The sequence below is a fragment of the Barbatula barbatula genome (genome assembly GCF_947034865.1).
Source record: "Barbatula barbatula genome assembly, chromosome: 9".
NCBI classification, from domain to species: Eukaryota; Metazoa; Chordata; class Actinopteri; order Cypriniformes; family Nemacheilidae; genus Barbatula; species Barbatula barbatula.
In genome coordinates this window covers 7,505,304-7,519,783 of record NC_136772.1, presented here as the reverse complement: position 1 = coordinate 7,519,783, position 14,480 = coordinate 7,505,304, and the positions used below count along the sequence as shown (strand labels likewise).

The following is a 14,480-nucleotide window of genomic DNA, read 5'->3' as shown; positions in this document are numbered from 1 at the left end:
CAATCATCACTTGCGCATTCTATTCTAGATCAAAGCATAAGGAGAAAAATGTATCAAATTTGTTAATACTCTAATAAGTAATTTATCTATATTGTTAGGCATTGTCTGCATTTTTCTTTACATAAAAAATGAAAACTGCTTGAAGATTTAATGTTGTGAATCACTGAACTAATATTTAGTTGTATAGCCACGATTTCTGAGAACTGCTTCACATCTGTGTTGCACAGAGTCGACAAACTTCTGGCACCCGTGAACAGGTATTCCATTTTTATGTCACCCCACAAGTTTTCTCTTGGAATAAGGTCTGGAGGTCAGGCTGGCCACTTCGTAACGTTGATCTTGTTGGTCTGGCACCAAGATGCTGCTCGCTTACTGGTGTGTTTGGGGTAGTTGTCTTATTGAAACAACTGTGTTTCATTCATCATTTTAATGTACTCAAACCGATCCATGATCCCCAGAATCCGATAAATAGCCCCGACACAAAAGTATGAGAAAACATCTATTATTTTCATTTTCTGCATGAGTTTTGAGCTGTCCCAACTGAAAATAACTTGCCCTGACATATCTTAAATCTGTCAGCGCCATTGTTTTCTCTTAAGATGCACATCAGAAATGTTTTTTATCAATGGCATTTTAATAAAAGCGACTTAAATAGTCTAAATTAACTAAGGCATAGTCCTGGCTTAGATTTAGGCTTAAACCTTGTTTGTGAAACTTGTTTTTGATACCAGTTTTTCCCCAAAAGGATTTACCTCTAATTGAACTAGACACTGTTATTATTTTGAACTAGTACATTCAGAAAAACTGACAATCATTTTGAAATGGTCTTTTTTTTCACGTCCGTATAATACAAGACGACATTCTGATGACGGAAAGTACTGAACTCACCACTCCTGCAGTTCAGGTGAGGGAATCAACCCTGCCGTACCATTCTTGGTGTTTTCCAGCTTGCCTTGCCACCAGTTATGGTCATCTTTGTTGATAATCTGAATGATGTCACCCACCCTGAAGCGAATCCCTGCTTCTTTACAAGGAATGAGGTCATCTTTCACCGGTTCATACTCGAACTGCGCCCGCACGTAGATCTGAGGAGATATGAGGAGATGGAACTTAGGTCGGAATACCGTGCCGAGACGACAGCACAAATGCAGCAAAGAAAAGACTGATGACGGAGGTCAGGGGGGAAGTGGAGATCAGGTTGTGGTGACTGACATGCTCAGATAAACTAAACATCTGGGTTTGGTTAGTGGTGAAGAGAAGATGCATGAGTGTTGTGCTGGTTTCTGCACAAGTGGAGCAGTGATATGACGGGGCACTTGCTGGTTGTTTAGTGCAGTGAGAACTGATGGTTACGGATGTCATTTCGGGTCTGAGGGTAGAGTGGTGTGTTATTCTCACAAAAAAAAGAAATAAAATAAAGCCACAGCTGTTTTGATCGCCTAGAAAACTGCCTTCATACAGTACATAATAACATTGGATCGACTAAAAGAGGCCAAGGATTACAAATTGTTTTACTTAAATCGAGCTTATCCTTATATTTTCAAAGAATCTCAATGATGTTGTTTTGGGTCCCTACGATGTTTGGACTTACATGGTTACACAACAGGTTTTTTTTAGAGCAGTGGATTGGGCTCATTCTCAAAACTTACCTTGATGGAAAATTTATCGTTGATTGGAGGTCTGGAGATCTAGGGCATGAGAGCATTACAAACATCATGCAATATCACGGCACTGTGGCGGCATTAGAAAAGTTATACTGTGAATAGGGTTTGGTGAGATGAGGAATGCAACTACGAAAGCCAATGTTCTTAAAGCTCAATAAGGGGAACAAAGCAGGGTGGACATCAGTCTTATCGTAGGGAATCGAGTCCCAGACTAGCCAACGCAGACAGACCTGTTCGGTCCAATAGCGCCCTCTGCTGATCACTTGTCTCTATATTCTCATATTATCAGGATTATTATTTTTCACAGTTGGTGCATGAGAACTAGAGATTAGTAGAAAAATTGTGATGGGCTTTGATCCCTAATGTTGTCCATCAGCCTTCGTGATTTACAGATGAATCTAGATGAGATGTGAAAGGAAACACACACCACTCTAGAGCCAAAGACTGCACCGAGGTTATGAGAGGACACTCAAAAATGTGAAATACTTGATCTATACTTTTACAAAGCTGAATGCCAGTCAGTTGTGATTTATGGTGTCCGAGTTGCTATTTTCTGTTACTTTCTTAATAAAAAAAATTGCATGCTAACAAATGTAGCACAAATAAATACTTTTAAAATGTCCTGTAAATCCCACTAATGTCTCTGCACTATTGGTGTTTGTGAAACTGACTGAGTAGTGTAACAGGTAGAAAGCATAGTGTTCAAAGCAGCGATTCACTCGTGATCATAATTCAATCAATCTACAAGCACAGACACACAAGTGTGCTTGTTACAGAGCAGTGGAGGTACAGTATGGAAGCACTAGTCAATAGAGGTGTTACACTGAGAGATGCTCTATTTACCTGACGTCCTTTCGGCTGGATGGTCAACGGCAAGTCCTGTAAAGCAAAGTCCAGAAGTGAAAGACACGTCAAAAAAATGAAAACAACAAAACCCAGATGGTAAAAACTCGGTAAAACATTGTGTGTGTGTTGAAGGAAACCATTGAGGGTCAATTTTAGAACAGCAACACAGAAGAAAGCAAAGAGCAAGCAAGCAGCTTCAGCACCACACTTCAATCAAGCATGTTGAGACACGGTTGAAAGGAATATCAGTTCTCCAACTATTGAGAATAACACACAGATTTCACCAGGTTCAAATTAGGGGTGGGCGATATGAGAAAAAAATGTATTGATGTTATTTAATATTTTGATTTGAATCATAATATTATGAATATAATGAAGGAATCTGAATACCACACATTTGGCCTACCAGACATGAGAATTAAATAAGAATAAATAAATACATAAATATATATATATGTGGGCAATTCCATGAAAATGACCAAGTTTTCACCAAAGGTTTTTACTATACTTACAGCAAACATTCTCGCATGTTTATTTCACTTTTTTAAATATAGACAACGTGTGCATAGACTGATATTTTTCTGATGTTTAAACTCTACTAACAAGGGTTTACTAAAATATAAACAAATGGTTCAGTATATTGGTAACAAATACATTCCCTGAGCATTTTTTGTCACATCCATAATGCTGGAATTGCCCATTTACAATATTTTCTGCTTCAGTCTTTTTATGAGGATCCTGTATTTTTTTAATAAAGAATTTTTCCTTTGACCTCAAGGAATATTTTTTTTTCATTTGAAAAACCTCTTTACATCCATGATCCAGTATCTTCTTCATGTTTACTTGCGATGAAACAAGCATCACAAGAAAACCTTGCCAGAGCTAAAAACAAAAACTAAATGCCTAGAAAAATATATTAATTCCATAACAGAAAGGATGTAACTTTTGTCTTACAACATGTTTTAAGATCTCCAGGCGTCTTGAGAACACAAATGAAGATATTTCAGGTGACATCTTAGACATTTCCAGGCCTCCTCATAGACATCATGGTTAAAGTTGTTGTCAAAGATACATTGTTAGATTGGTCCATTTGCTCATAGTTGCTCAACTATACCTCCCTGCATAATTCCCGCTGGGAGGTCTTAAAACATGTTGAACGTCATGTGGGTAAGTAATAAATAACTCAATTTTGAGGTGAACTTTTCCTTTAAGTCTGGGGTAGGAGGTCTGCACTTCTTTTGTCGTTGTCCTCAAAGGTTCATAAGACACCTATCAACTGACCTAAACTGAAAAATGTAATTGGGAAGTCCTGTAGAAGATCCCATTTTCACAGTATGTGCCTGGGATACATCTTAAGAAACAGCTTTGAAACTGTCAGAGTATGTGGGATATACAGAGCACACCAATTTGTGAACTGAGATAACGGAATCAAGGAAACTGTATTCGATGGATGTTAGGTACTGTCCTTTTCAATCTTCAGAGGTTCAACACAAAGATACAAACGGAATAAAAAATTTAGGAGTAAATGAACAGGATGTGACTGCAGGAACGGGGTGAAATAACCATAGACAACATTAGGAGATTGTTGGGATGGGGGAGCTGTTATTTGAGGTAGCCTGGGGTCCTTACCAAGATAGAACTGTTAATGCTGGAATGGCCATTAGCAGGGGACTGTCTGGAGGAGGAGGGGGATTCTTTCTGTAATAAGATATAAAGGTCAGCGACACAGCAGAAAGACAGCAAAGCATACCGGAAACTAGACAACACTACTTGACGAAATAAGGGACATATTATTATGTGGGGGTGATTTTTATGTTAATATTTAAATTTTCAAAGGATGTTAATGTTAAGCTGCACTGCAGCTTCCCACCACATGAGGAAGCCACATCAGCACCACTGTCTATGTACAGTGAACGTTGATTTATTGAAAGGACTACATTGTCATATTTGATGAGGAATATCCATCCTAATTTTGATAATGCGACAAGGCAAGGGAGAGAAAAATGTGCTATATGCCACTGAATAACAGGCATTCTCAGTTCCATTAAAACCCAGGTCAAGTCCCTATAAGCAGGATATGAAATATTCTCATAGTATAGGTTTATTAAAGTGTCCTGTTCGTGTGATACAAGGTTTTTTAGTTATGTGTTCCGGTATCTTGGTTGTAAAATTGGTGTGCAGTATTGTCTGAGCCTGGCCTTTAGGACCGGCTGAATGAAAGATTTTAGGAAGGAAAGCATTAACACGATGCAGCCACCAGGCAGGCAGTTAGTCATACATGAGTCCACAGCAATCAAACCCCTCCACGCAAGGCCACGACAGGCCAGCGAGGCAACCACAGCACTGCAGAGACTAAAAGCAGAGGACAGTAAAGAGGCCACAGAAGGTTTACCTCACAGGATTGCTGCGTCCGGTAGCACGGTACGATCTTAAACGTGATGCTGCCTCGCATTTCACGCTGCAAAACAAAAAAGATAACTGGATTGCGATGGTTTGACAAGTGTAATGTTTAAAGAAGATGTGTGGCTATTACTTAGTGTATTAGCTTTAAAGCTATCTTCAAGCTAGCTTACAAAATTCACTTAAAGCCACAATATGTAAATTTGGACCACTAGATGGCGGACTTTCAAAACAACAACAAAAAGCTAAACTAGATGACTTTATGTAGGAGAGTGGAATTATGGGACATGTTTGTTTAGTTGTTTAAGTACACAACTGCATGAAATATATCACAATGTGCAAGTGATTTCACAACAAAATTCTTCCTTATTATGGCTTTAAAAAATAAATTTAGACCCTCTTCTGGTTATTAAGGATCAATGATACACTAAGCTCATAATTCTAAAATGATACTTTTAATACAAAAGTATCATTTTAAATGAATTAAAACAATGATTTATTATTTAATAATATATTTTCTATACATTTTTTCGTATATACAACTTGAATAGAAACTAAATTCAAGGTTAAACTGAATGAACTTTATGTAAAAGGATGCTCCACCCAAAAAATTTAAATAGTGTCATTATTCAGTCATCCTCAAGTTGTTCCAAACCTGTCAAATGTATCGTTCTGTAGTACAATTTCTTTTTATTTTGATGAATGTTAGTAACTGAGATTCCCGAAGCACTGTTGACTACAATAGTAGAATCTTTTCATACTTGTTTGTTCTGTTAAACACAAAAGAAGATATTTTGAAGAATTCTGGAACACCTTTGAGTACCATTTCTGACTACCCCAGAAATCTGAGAAGCCAACATTCTTCTAAATATCTTTCTTTGTGTTCTACAGAAAAAAGAAATGTATAGAGATTCAGAACACATTGGGGGGGGGTGGAATGGGGCAGTGAGTAATTCATGAGAGAATTTTCAATTTTGGGTGGAGTGTCCCTTTAATAGAACTCAGTCTGGCAATAAAAAAATAAGAAATAATTTTAACATAACATTAAGAAAAGGTATTAGGAAAGCTAAACCCTGAGAGAGAACTTCTTAAAGTGTTGTGTGTTCCATGGATAAAAACATCCTGTGAAGATAACATTAGGGTGACTACTATCCCTTAAAAAAAGAAAGAAATGACATTTGCACTCACAAGCATCTTCTGAAGCTGCTCCACCGTTTGGTTTGCTACGCTTATACCGTTGATCTCTCTGATCTCATCTCCAACATGCAAAGTTCCTGTTTCACGTGTGAGAAATTTCACATCTTACAGACATACATAGTAATATAACACAAGCTGATGAATTTTTACTTGACCACTTTCATAGCACGAGTTTCAGTAAATCCTAATGAATGTAAGTTTGTCCTGCTTGAAGGCTGAAGGCAAAACCCACTCTCTGACAGCACGTGAGTGATGCCTGTGTGCCAAAGTCACTGTCCTGCCAAGTTCGAAGAGCTTGTGCAATCTGTCACAGTCATGTGCAAACAATGCATTTAAGAAGCCTGTTAGAAAAGAGCTGTGGTCGTATTCTCATATCTATTAAATATGATGTGTAGAGATGGAGAAACAGCAGGGTAGTGAATCCGAACATAGCTGTGTGTGGTAAAATGTGGACTCTTTAAATTCAAAACAACTAGCATTGAATGAAGATTTGAGACGATGGTCAAGTACCTTGTCTGTGGATCATTCCTCCATGCAATATTCTTGCCACGATACAATGGTTAAGATCGTTCATTTTCAACGTGATGCCCTGAAACAATAGCAAGAAGTTTAGCTAATACTGTACAGGGTAACCAATATGAGACCTTTATCAAAGCTCAGATGTTAAGATATGTATTCTCACCACAGGATATTTGCTAAAGAGGTAGCGTTTGTGTATGTGGTAATATCCTGTATGAATGTATACAGTATATTCAAGGAACATCGATATTGAAAACTGTTTACATTGTTTTGATAAAACACTCCTGGGTCATTTCTACTATTCGATGCCAGTTCAGAGTAGCACCTTGCATAAAGAATTGCTAAACTTTCCATGATTTTATCATTTCAGTTGAAGGAGGGCTTATTAAACTGTAAGAAAAAAAACTGGTCGAGCTCAGGATATGGTGTAGTCATTTTTACGATGTGACACAAGCAGCACGCGTACCATGGGTTCATCTGTGTTCTTTTGAAACTGAACAAGGCGCACACGTGTGACGTTCTCTAGGTCCATCTCTCCGTTGGCGCTCTCAGGCGAGTCTCCGTTAAGGTACGGTGATGTGGGTGTTGGGGTGACCCTCAATGCCTCGTCACTGTACACCTCATGTGCAACAACATCATGAGTCTGAAGTAAGGCCTGAGACAAAGAGATGCACAGTTAATAAAACCTCCACTGTACAAGTGGTTTATTTATTCATTATTTTGCACTTATATGTTTATGCCATTGACTTTCAAGGTAGGGATCTTCTACGTAAGTAATAAAAATATACTAGATTGATGCATGGTGTTAGCATGACGATACTATAATGGTTGTAGTCTTGATGATATTCTGGTCAGTAGACATGGCTCACTACATGCTCTCAAGCAGGACTTTTTGCTCCACTTTTGCTACAGACATAAATTGTGCAGCTTGTTGTGCAGGTGTGCTGTTACTTGTTTTAGAGGCACCAGACTTTTGCCGGGTGGATATAAAACAGAAGAAAATCTCAGACTTGCACTGAAAGACGAAAGTGAGCCATATGTGGGAATGTGAATATCATATAGTAGAGACTTGGCAACGGGCCGTTTCACTTGGGCAAACAACCACCTAGCAACCAGATAAAAACACTCATGACACCTTAGAAGGCTGGAAAACACCCAACCAATGAGTTTAAAAATCCTTCAAAACTATTTTTTCTTGGTTTCTAAACATGAAATGCTTTGTTTGTTCTCACCGCTTTATCTAATACTGCTGTCTGAGAATAATTCCAGCCCGTCTTGCGAGTGTGAGAACGCTGTCAAGGCCAAAATCATGCTGGAATTCACAGCTTGTACCTGCTGGTGCCTCCCTCCCTCACACTCACTCTTGACCTGACTGTTGGAGTAAGTGAGGGTGACATCACCTCAAATAAACAACCATTCCCTCTTCCTCTCTCAGTTCTGTACTAAAAACCCAGTTCAATAAAATCTAATATTTTAAAAAGTCCCTAAATAATTCCCTTGCAGGCCGGATCACCCCAGAGACCATTTATATCAATTTCGCTCCACTGCACACATAATACATTTGGCGTTTATTTCCGACAAATGCTTCAGATACCTTCAGACACTAAATCAACATCAACCAGGCTTTTACAAACTTTTTCTTTTACATCACCTGTGCTGCTTATTATTAACAACAACTTGAATTCTGTTAAAAGAACAGTTCACCTAAATGAACACTCCGTCATTGTTTATTCAACCTCTTGTCATTTCAAACCTGTATGATTTCTTGCTACTGCAGAACACAAAAGAAGATATTTTGTTAACCAGCACCCATTTCACTTGCATTGGTTTTCTGTCCATCCAATAGAAGTGAATGAGTGCCGGTGCTGTTCCGTTACCAGCTTCCTTCAAAATATTTCTGGATGAGTAAACGATGACAGAATTTTCATCACTTTAATATATTATAATGGATATGGTGCACCAACGAAACGAGTAGGAATCATAAATAAACAAAACTCTCTTTCACAAACAGTCAATGCAGAGAGAAGAGCAAACCTTCTGCTCCATGTGTCATGAGTTGTTGTGTGAGGTCTACTGATAAGAGAACAGGGACAATGCTCTGAACACAGACGTCCTTAATCACTTCAGCTCCACATTGACTTTAGCAGATAACAACAGAGAAGATTGATAAGGTGTAATAAGGAACATAATCAAATCATCAACAGTAAATTGATGCAGCTGTAAATAAATCAAAGTTTTCAATCTTATCAAAGAAAGTTTATAGATAGTTCTGTTTATGAAATGATAACAGGTTTACAGAGAGACACTGAAGATCACTTGAGAAAAAGCTTTTCTGCAAAAGTAAAATAGAGCGCAGTACTGTACTCACCATAAAATGGGGCTGAGTTAGAATCCGTCTCAGTTCTTTAGCGTCAATATTTTCAGGATAGCAAGAAATCTCCTCCAATACCTACAGACAAACAAAATAATCAGAATGTTCCTCACGCTGCCATTTCCTTGTTATACCCTATTCAAATTCAAGTCAAATGATATAAACACGCTGCAACTTTGAGCCGACTGCTGTGCTGAGACCCTACACATCATATATCAGAAAAGAGACACACACACTCAAACATTTCTGGTATGACCCTTAGACCCCATGTGACCAATCAGCACTCCTGTCTGGAGTCATTTGGGCCCTTCCATGGGTGGGGTGAGCGAGGGGAGGTGGGAGGAGGTGATTTGGCACAGTACTGCAGATATGTCATAACTCCCTGCTGAGTGCCGGAACTTCAGCGTTCCTTGAAGTCACGTTAATCATGTTTAATCAGCTCCAATCAATGTTTAGGGGCACCTGGCGGCCCCCTAACTTCAGCCAATCAAAAAGCTAAATTGGAGGTCCGGAATTTAATGAAGCAAAACATTACTCAAAGATTTGCATGATCCCGCAATACACATTTATATGAATATTTATCTAGCAGATGCTTTAATCCAAAGCAATTTACAAATGCGTGAGCAATACAACATTGGTGGAGTGGTTCAAAGTAAAGTGGACATTAGTTTTAAAGATTGGGAAAATGTCTTCAGCTTACATATTCCAGATGTTTCAAAGCCGTGCTCGGCCCGTCGTCAGCGGAGGTCTTAGCATAAGAGACACACACAGGATAGTTTTGTAACATTTATACTTATAGTCCGTTTTAGTAGTTTTAGTAGCACAGTGTCGAAGGTTGAGTTTTAGAGGAAAAGTTAGAGGTGATGGGTTAGTTTCCGTCCCGGTGGCTCTGTGCAAGACCGAAAGGATTATCCTTAAGAATTTCACCACTGCCAGTGGTCACGAGCCAGAGGTCCGGGAAGCTTATTTCTTAATCACCAACATGTCTGAGCTCCTTTCTGGTGTGCTATTGAAGCGCTTCAGGTCCCGCTGAGGGAGACCATCAAACTAAAGAGTACAGTCTGAGAATGGAGAAATTCTTCATATTTATCTCTGATGATTAATGGTTCTTAACTAGTGGGTTGCACCCAAAAAGTGAGTCTCACGTGTGCAGGAAACAAAAAAACCCATGCTGAATGCACATCATTACGTTTACATGTATGCGTTTTTTTTCTTTTATCCAAAGTGCATTCAAGATGTACATTTTGTCTGTATGTGTGTTCCTTAGGGTTTATATTAGTGTCTCTTTCTTTATCAATGAGCATTTCTTCAGAAGCCTTGTGTGATTCAATAGCAAAAGCGCTGCTCTGTCTAACTTCACACAGTCATTATTATGTTGTCATGCTATGTTTTCTAGCCCGTTCTATAAGCGAAAGCAAACAAACACATTCACTTGTTAATCTGGGTTTCTATTCGCAGCGGATTTGACGAAAGGAAGAAAACAGGCATGTGTTTTCACACAAGCAATGGACCTCATGGGGGCTGTAAATGTCACCTAAATCAAACACTCAGCTGAACAAGCATCTACAAAATAGAGCTCTGTGTAAGACTTTGTTAAACTATAAAAAACAAAATCACACGACTGCCACATGGCGTTTTCTGAAATAAATCTACAAACAGAGTAAAGTAAAAACATCGCCGATAGCAACTGGCCATAGTTATATCTCTAATGAATATGACTATTACCAATTCAACAGTTCTTTGGAAAGGTGTTTCATTTGTTTCACATTGATATTTGGAGCAACAAGATGCAGCACTTTTGTGATGGTGACAGTGATAGAACAGAAGTAAAAAGTTCAAGAGAGAGACTCAGCCTATGAAGAACAGTTTATAAAAGTGGTTTCCGAGTAACATAATGAGTCACTTGAGGACATCCTGATGTACAGAAGGGTATTAGCAACGGAAACACAAACTAGATAGAAGAGAACATGCACATTTACAAGCCATCTACTGTACACACACACACACACACACACACACACAATATTTTCAATAGTAGGCAGTAATAGACAGATATTGTATAGTATATAGTAATAGAAACATCTTAATATTATTCCGGTTAAATCCACATCCAGTCTCGTTTAAGACGTTAAAAACCGTAAATGTAACAGTAAAGCAATAAATGTACAGCAGGCCTGAAAAGGGCTAGAAAGGATGCTTATGTTTGGTTGGGGTTAGTTTTTACCTACAGTTGACTAGTTTTAAAGGGGTCATATGACGTGATTTTGTGTTTTCCTGTATTTTTGGTGTCTTTTTGCAAATTGCAAACATTAAAGTCTCAAACCAAGAGATATGTCCTATTTAAAAGCAGAGGCTTATCCAAACTTGCCCTCATTCAAACACGCCCCCACAAATCTACGCCCTAATTACACCCTAATGTATATGCAAAGAAAGAAGGCGTAGCTATTCACGCTGTAGTGTTGTTCTCGCATCTATGACGTGGAGATGCTTTGTGTTTCATTGTGAAAATAAAACTATTTGCTGGGTCTTCCAAAAGACGACACAATTTGAAATCACTGGTTAAGGTTTATTACACTGTTTAGTACAACACCCAAATTCGAATGTGTGGAGCGCATTAACAGCTGGTTGTGCACAAAGGCTGTTTCTAATAAGTGCACATTCAACTATGCAAGGACAGTCCTACCGCTTCTGTGTCACAGCCAGTGAAATGCTAAGTATGTTTGCATTATTTATTAATGCAGAAACTATGCAGTTTTATGTTAACATTTAAGTATGAAGTATCCTCTGACTGTTCTCCCTTGCCGCATGTTACGGTTGAAACATAAAAAATACAATATAAGTTATCATATTCAGTAATAATTTCCTCGCTGTATGCAACAAATGCCTCATTTATAATATGTTTTAATATCTTTATCGTGTCACATCGAGACACAGCATCACAGGCCCTCGGTTTGTTTAACTGATTTAAGAAACATTTATCGATCTGTTACGTTCTGCTGAAGTCGCACTGTGAAAGTTGATTGATCAGGTTGGTCGTCTGCATTATCTGGATCATATTCAGGCTCAAACTCGCACGGTATCGATGACATTACAACATGTCAATATGCTTTGGAAGCCGATGGTTCGGAAAATGGTAAGATGCATTTCCGCAACATGCTATTCGGCCAATCACAACGCACTGGGTAGCTGGCCAATCAGAGCACGCCGTGCTTTTCAGAATAATGAGCCTTGTAAAAATGCAGAGAGGAGCAGGAGTAATTTAAGGTGTGTTTTTTTAACAGTAAACCGCGTAAACACACAGTATTACACCAAATACACACAATAATGTTCGTTTTAGCTATGTCATATGACCACTTTAAACTACAAGGCGAAACTTGCAGGGAATAGTACAGTCATGGCCAGAAGTATTGGCAATGACAAAAATATTGTGGTTGACAAAGTAATTATACTTAATATCCACATGATTCTATGCTATACTGGAAAATAATGATTAATTAATAAAGTTTTAAAGGCTTTTATTGGCAAAAACATAATATATGCAAAGAGTCAATATTTCCAGCGTTGAGCCTTGTTTTTCATAACCTCTGTAATTTCTCTGGCATGCTGGATATATGCTTCTGGGCCAAATCCTGACTGATGGCGATCCATTCTTGCCTTATCAGTGCTCAGTGTCGGCCACAATTTTTGGGCTTCTGCTTTTCCACTTGACTTTTGAGGATTAACCACCCGTTCTCTATATGGGATTGACATCTCGGGACTTTCTTTTGCAATTATTTAAAATGCATTATTTAAAATGCATCTGATCACTCTGCACAATAATCTTTAAACAATGTGAATGAACACCACAGCATCTTAAGCAGAAACTTTGCAAATCACAACATTTATGTTGATGCAAATACTTTTGGCCATGACTGTACATTCAATAGCCTTGGTTTCATCATTTTAGACTGTATATTTCTGTCAATAGACTGATTGACTATGATAGACTGAGATTTTGTACTCACCTCTTTGGCTCTCTGAACTGCATCACTGGAAGGATTCCTGATTTGGGGTGACGACTTGGTGTTTATCTTGTCATATAGCTGAAAAAGTCAAATTGAAGGAATCAAATTGTTAATCTTTGTGCAGCTATATTGAATCTTAATGTTTCTACAACAGTCCAAAGATAAAAAACTCCTCTCAAAAGTGGACATTGTGATAAATATTATATTAAGAATTGCTCTTTCAGAGACAGATGCTCTTTTATAATATATAAATAAAGTAAATATTTTAATGTAATATAATAATTATTATATAATAATGGTAGCCAATTGGTAGCCAATTAATTCATGAAAGCTCACTTTAGCACATAAAAAAAATTATATTCATTATCAGCCTTGTGGACTCTTAAAAGCAACAAGCGAGGAAACAAAATGGACCCTGTGCATTGTCATTATGAACTCTTTTTTTTTAATATCCCAACAAAAAGATACAAGCTGAGCTGTTATGGTAAGCTGTTCCAATATGGAAGACGCATTGTACTGAAAAGTACAATGGGTCTTCATACCTCAACATTATTATTAAATGGTCAAATGTTGATTGCAACACAATATAACTACATAACTACATAGATGTATTACCAAAACTCGATGAATAAACCTTCTACTACCTAGCAAGTAATGAACAAGAGGTTCTCATGAAAAGCAAACACAGCACGATCTTATCTGTTCCACATTTCAGTTCTACACAATCCATTTCACAACACTGAAACACTTTCAAAACATATGAAATTTGCATGGTCAGCAGAGAGTATGGACGGTCTGTCACACTCCCCACAAGACGTGTTCAAAGAAAAAACTGTCCAGGCTACTCACCACAGCCAGTCTGTGAAGAAAACAAGTAAAAGATTCTCAGGAAGATCTAAACTCGAGGTAAGTATTTATCTGATGCTGCTGATCAGATCTTAACGCTATTACTGTACACACACAGCTCTCTGTCCATGAGAGGAAGGCTAACGTCTTCACAGACATTGATGGAGGCCAGCAGTGAAAAAAAGCAGGGGCTGACAATAGGCGCCGTCGCTTCCCTCCCTATTGAGAGCCGGAGTTGAGTTCTCAATGGGACGACGCGCATTCACAGCGTCCCGTTGATAATCTCATCCACAAACCCCAAGCATGAGGGACGGGGACAACTCTCTGCTTTCCTCTGGCCTGTGGTTATTGAGACAGACCCCACCATCCACACAAAATCGCATGAAAAAGTGAGTGTATTGACAGAGGTCTTGTTTCATGATACACACAAACGCACAATGCCGAAACAACGAGATGAGTCCACAGCTGCACTTATTTACTTATTCACAAACACAGATACACACACAACACCATAATACTGAATGTGTTAAACACAAACTAAACACAGACAGCAGACAACGAGTGCATGGACGTGCATATATAAATGCAATGAATGGACAAAGTATGAACTAAGCTCATTGAGTTGTCAAATAA

General features: G+C 38.3%; 1 protein-coding gene across 16 annotated transcripts in view; it reads right to left on the bottom strand.

Annotated features, from left to right (window-relative positions):
- Window positions 1–14,480, bottom strand: part of caska (calcium/calmodulin-dependent serine protein kinase a) — a 105,884-nt gene that overhangs the window by 7,787 nt on the left and 83,617 nt on the right. For 3 of the 16 annotated variants that reach the window (XM_079465024.1, XM_079465021.1, XM_079465023.1), the window contains 10 exons: window positions 13,002–13,079; window positions 8,995–9,075; window positions 7,093–7,281; window positions 6,618–6,696; window positions 6,099–6,184; window positions 4,903–4,968; window positions 4,140–4,208; window positions 2,508–2,543; window positions 1,650–1,688; window positions 889–1,085 (listed from right to left, as the gene is read on the bottom strand). In XM_079465024.1, coding sequence (XP_079321150.1) covers window positions 889–1,085; window positions 1,650–1,688; window positions 2,508–2,543; window positions 4,140–4,208; window positions 4,903–4,968; window positions 6,099–6,184; window positions 6,618–6,696; window positions 7,093–7,281; window positions 8,995–9,075; window positions 13,002–13,079 — 920 coding nt within the window. Of the gene's footprint in view, window positions 1–888; window positions 1,086–1,649; window positions 1,689–2,507; window positions 2,544–4,139; window positions 4,209–4,902; window positions 4,969–6,098; window positions 6,185–6,617; window positions 6,697–7,092; window positions 7,282–8,994; window positions 9,076–9,697; window positions 9,746–13,001; window positions 13,080–14,480 lie in introns of all 16 variants that reach the window. The other 13 variants (XM_079465013.1, XM_079465025.1, XM_079465012.1 and 10 more) reach the window with 7 other exon arrangements.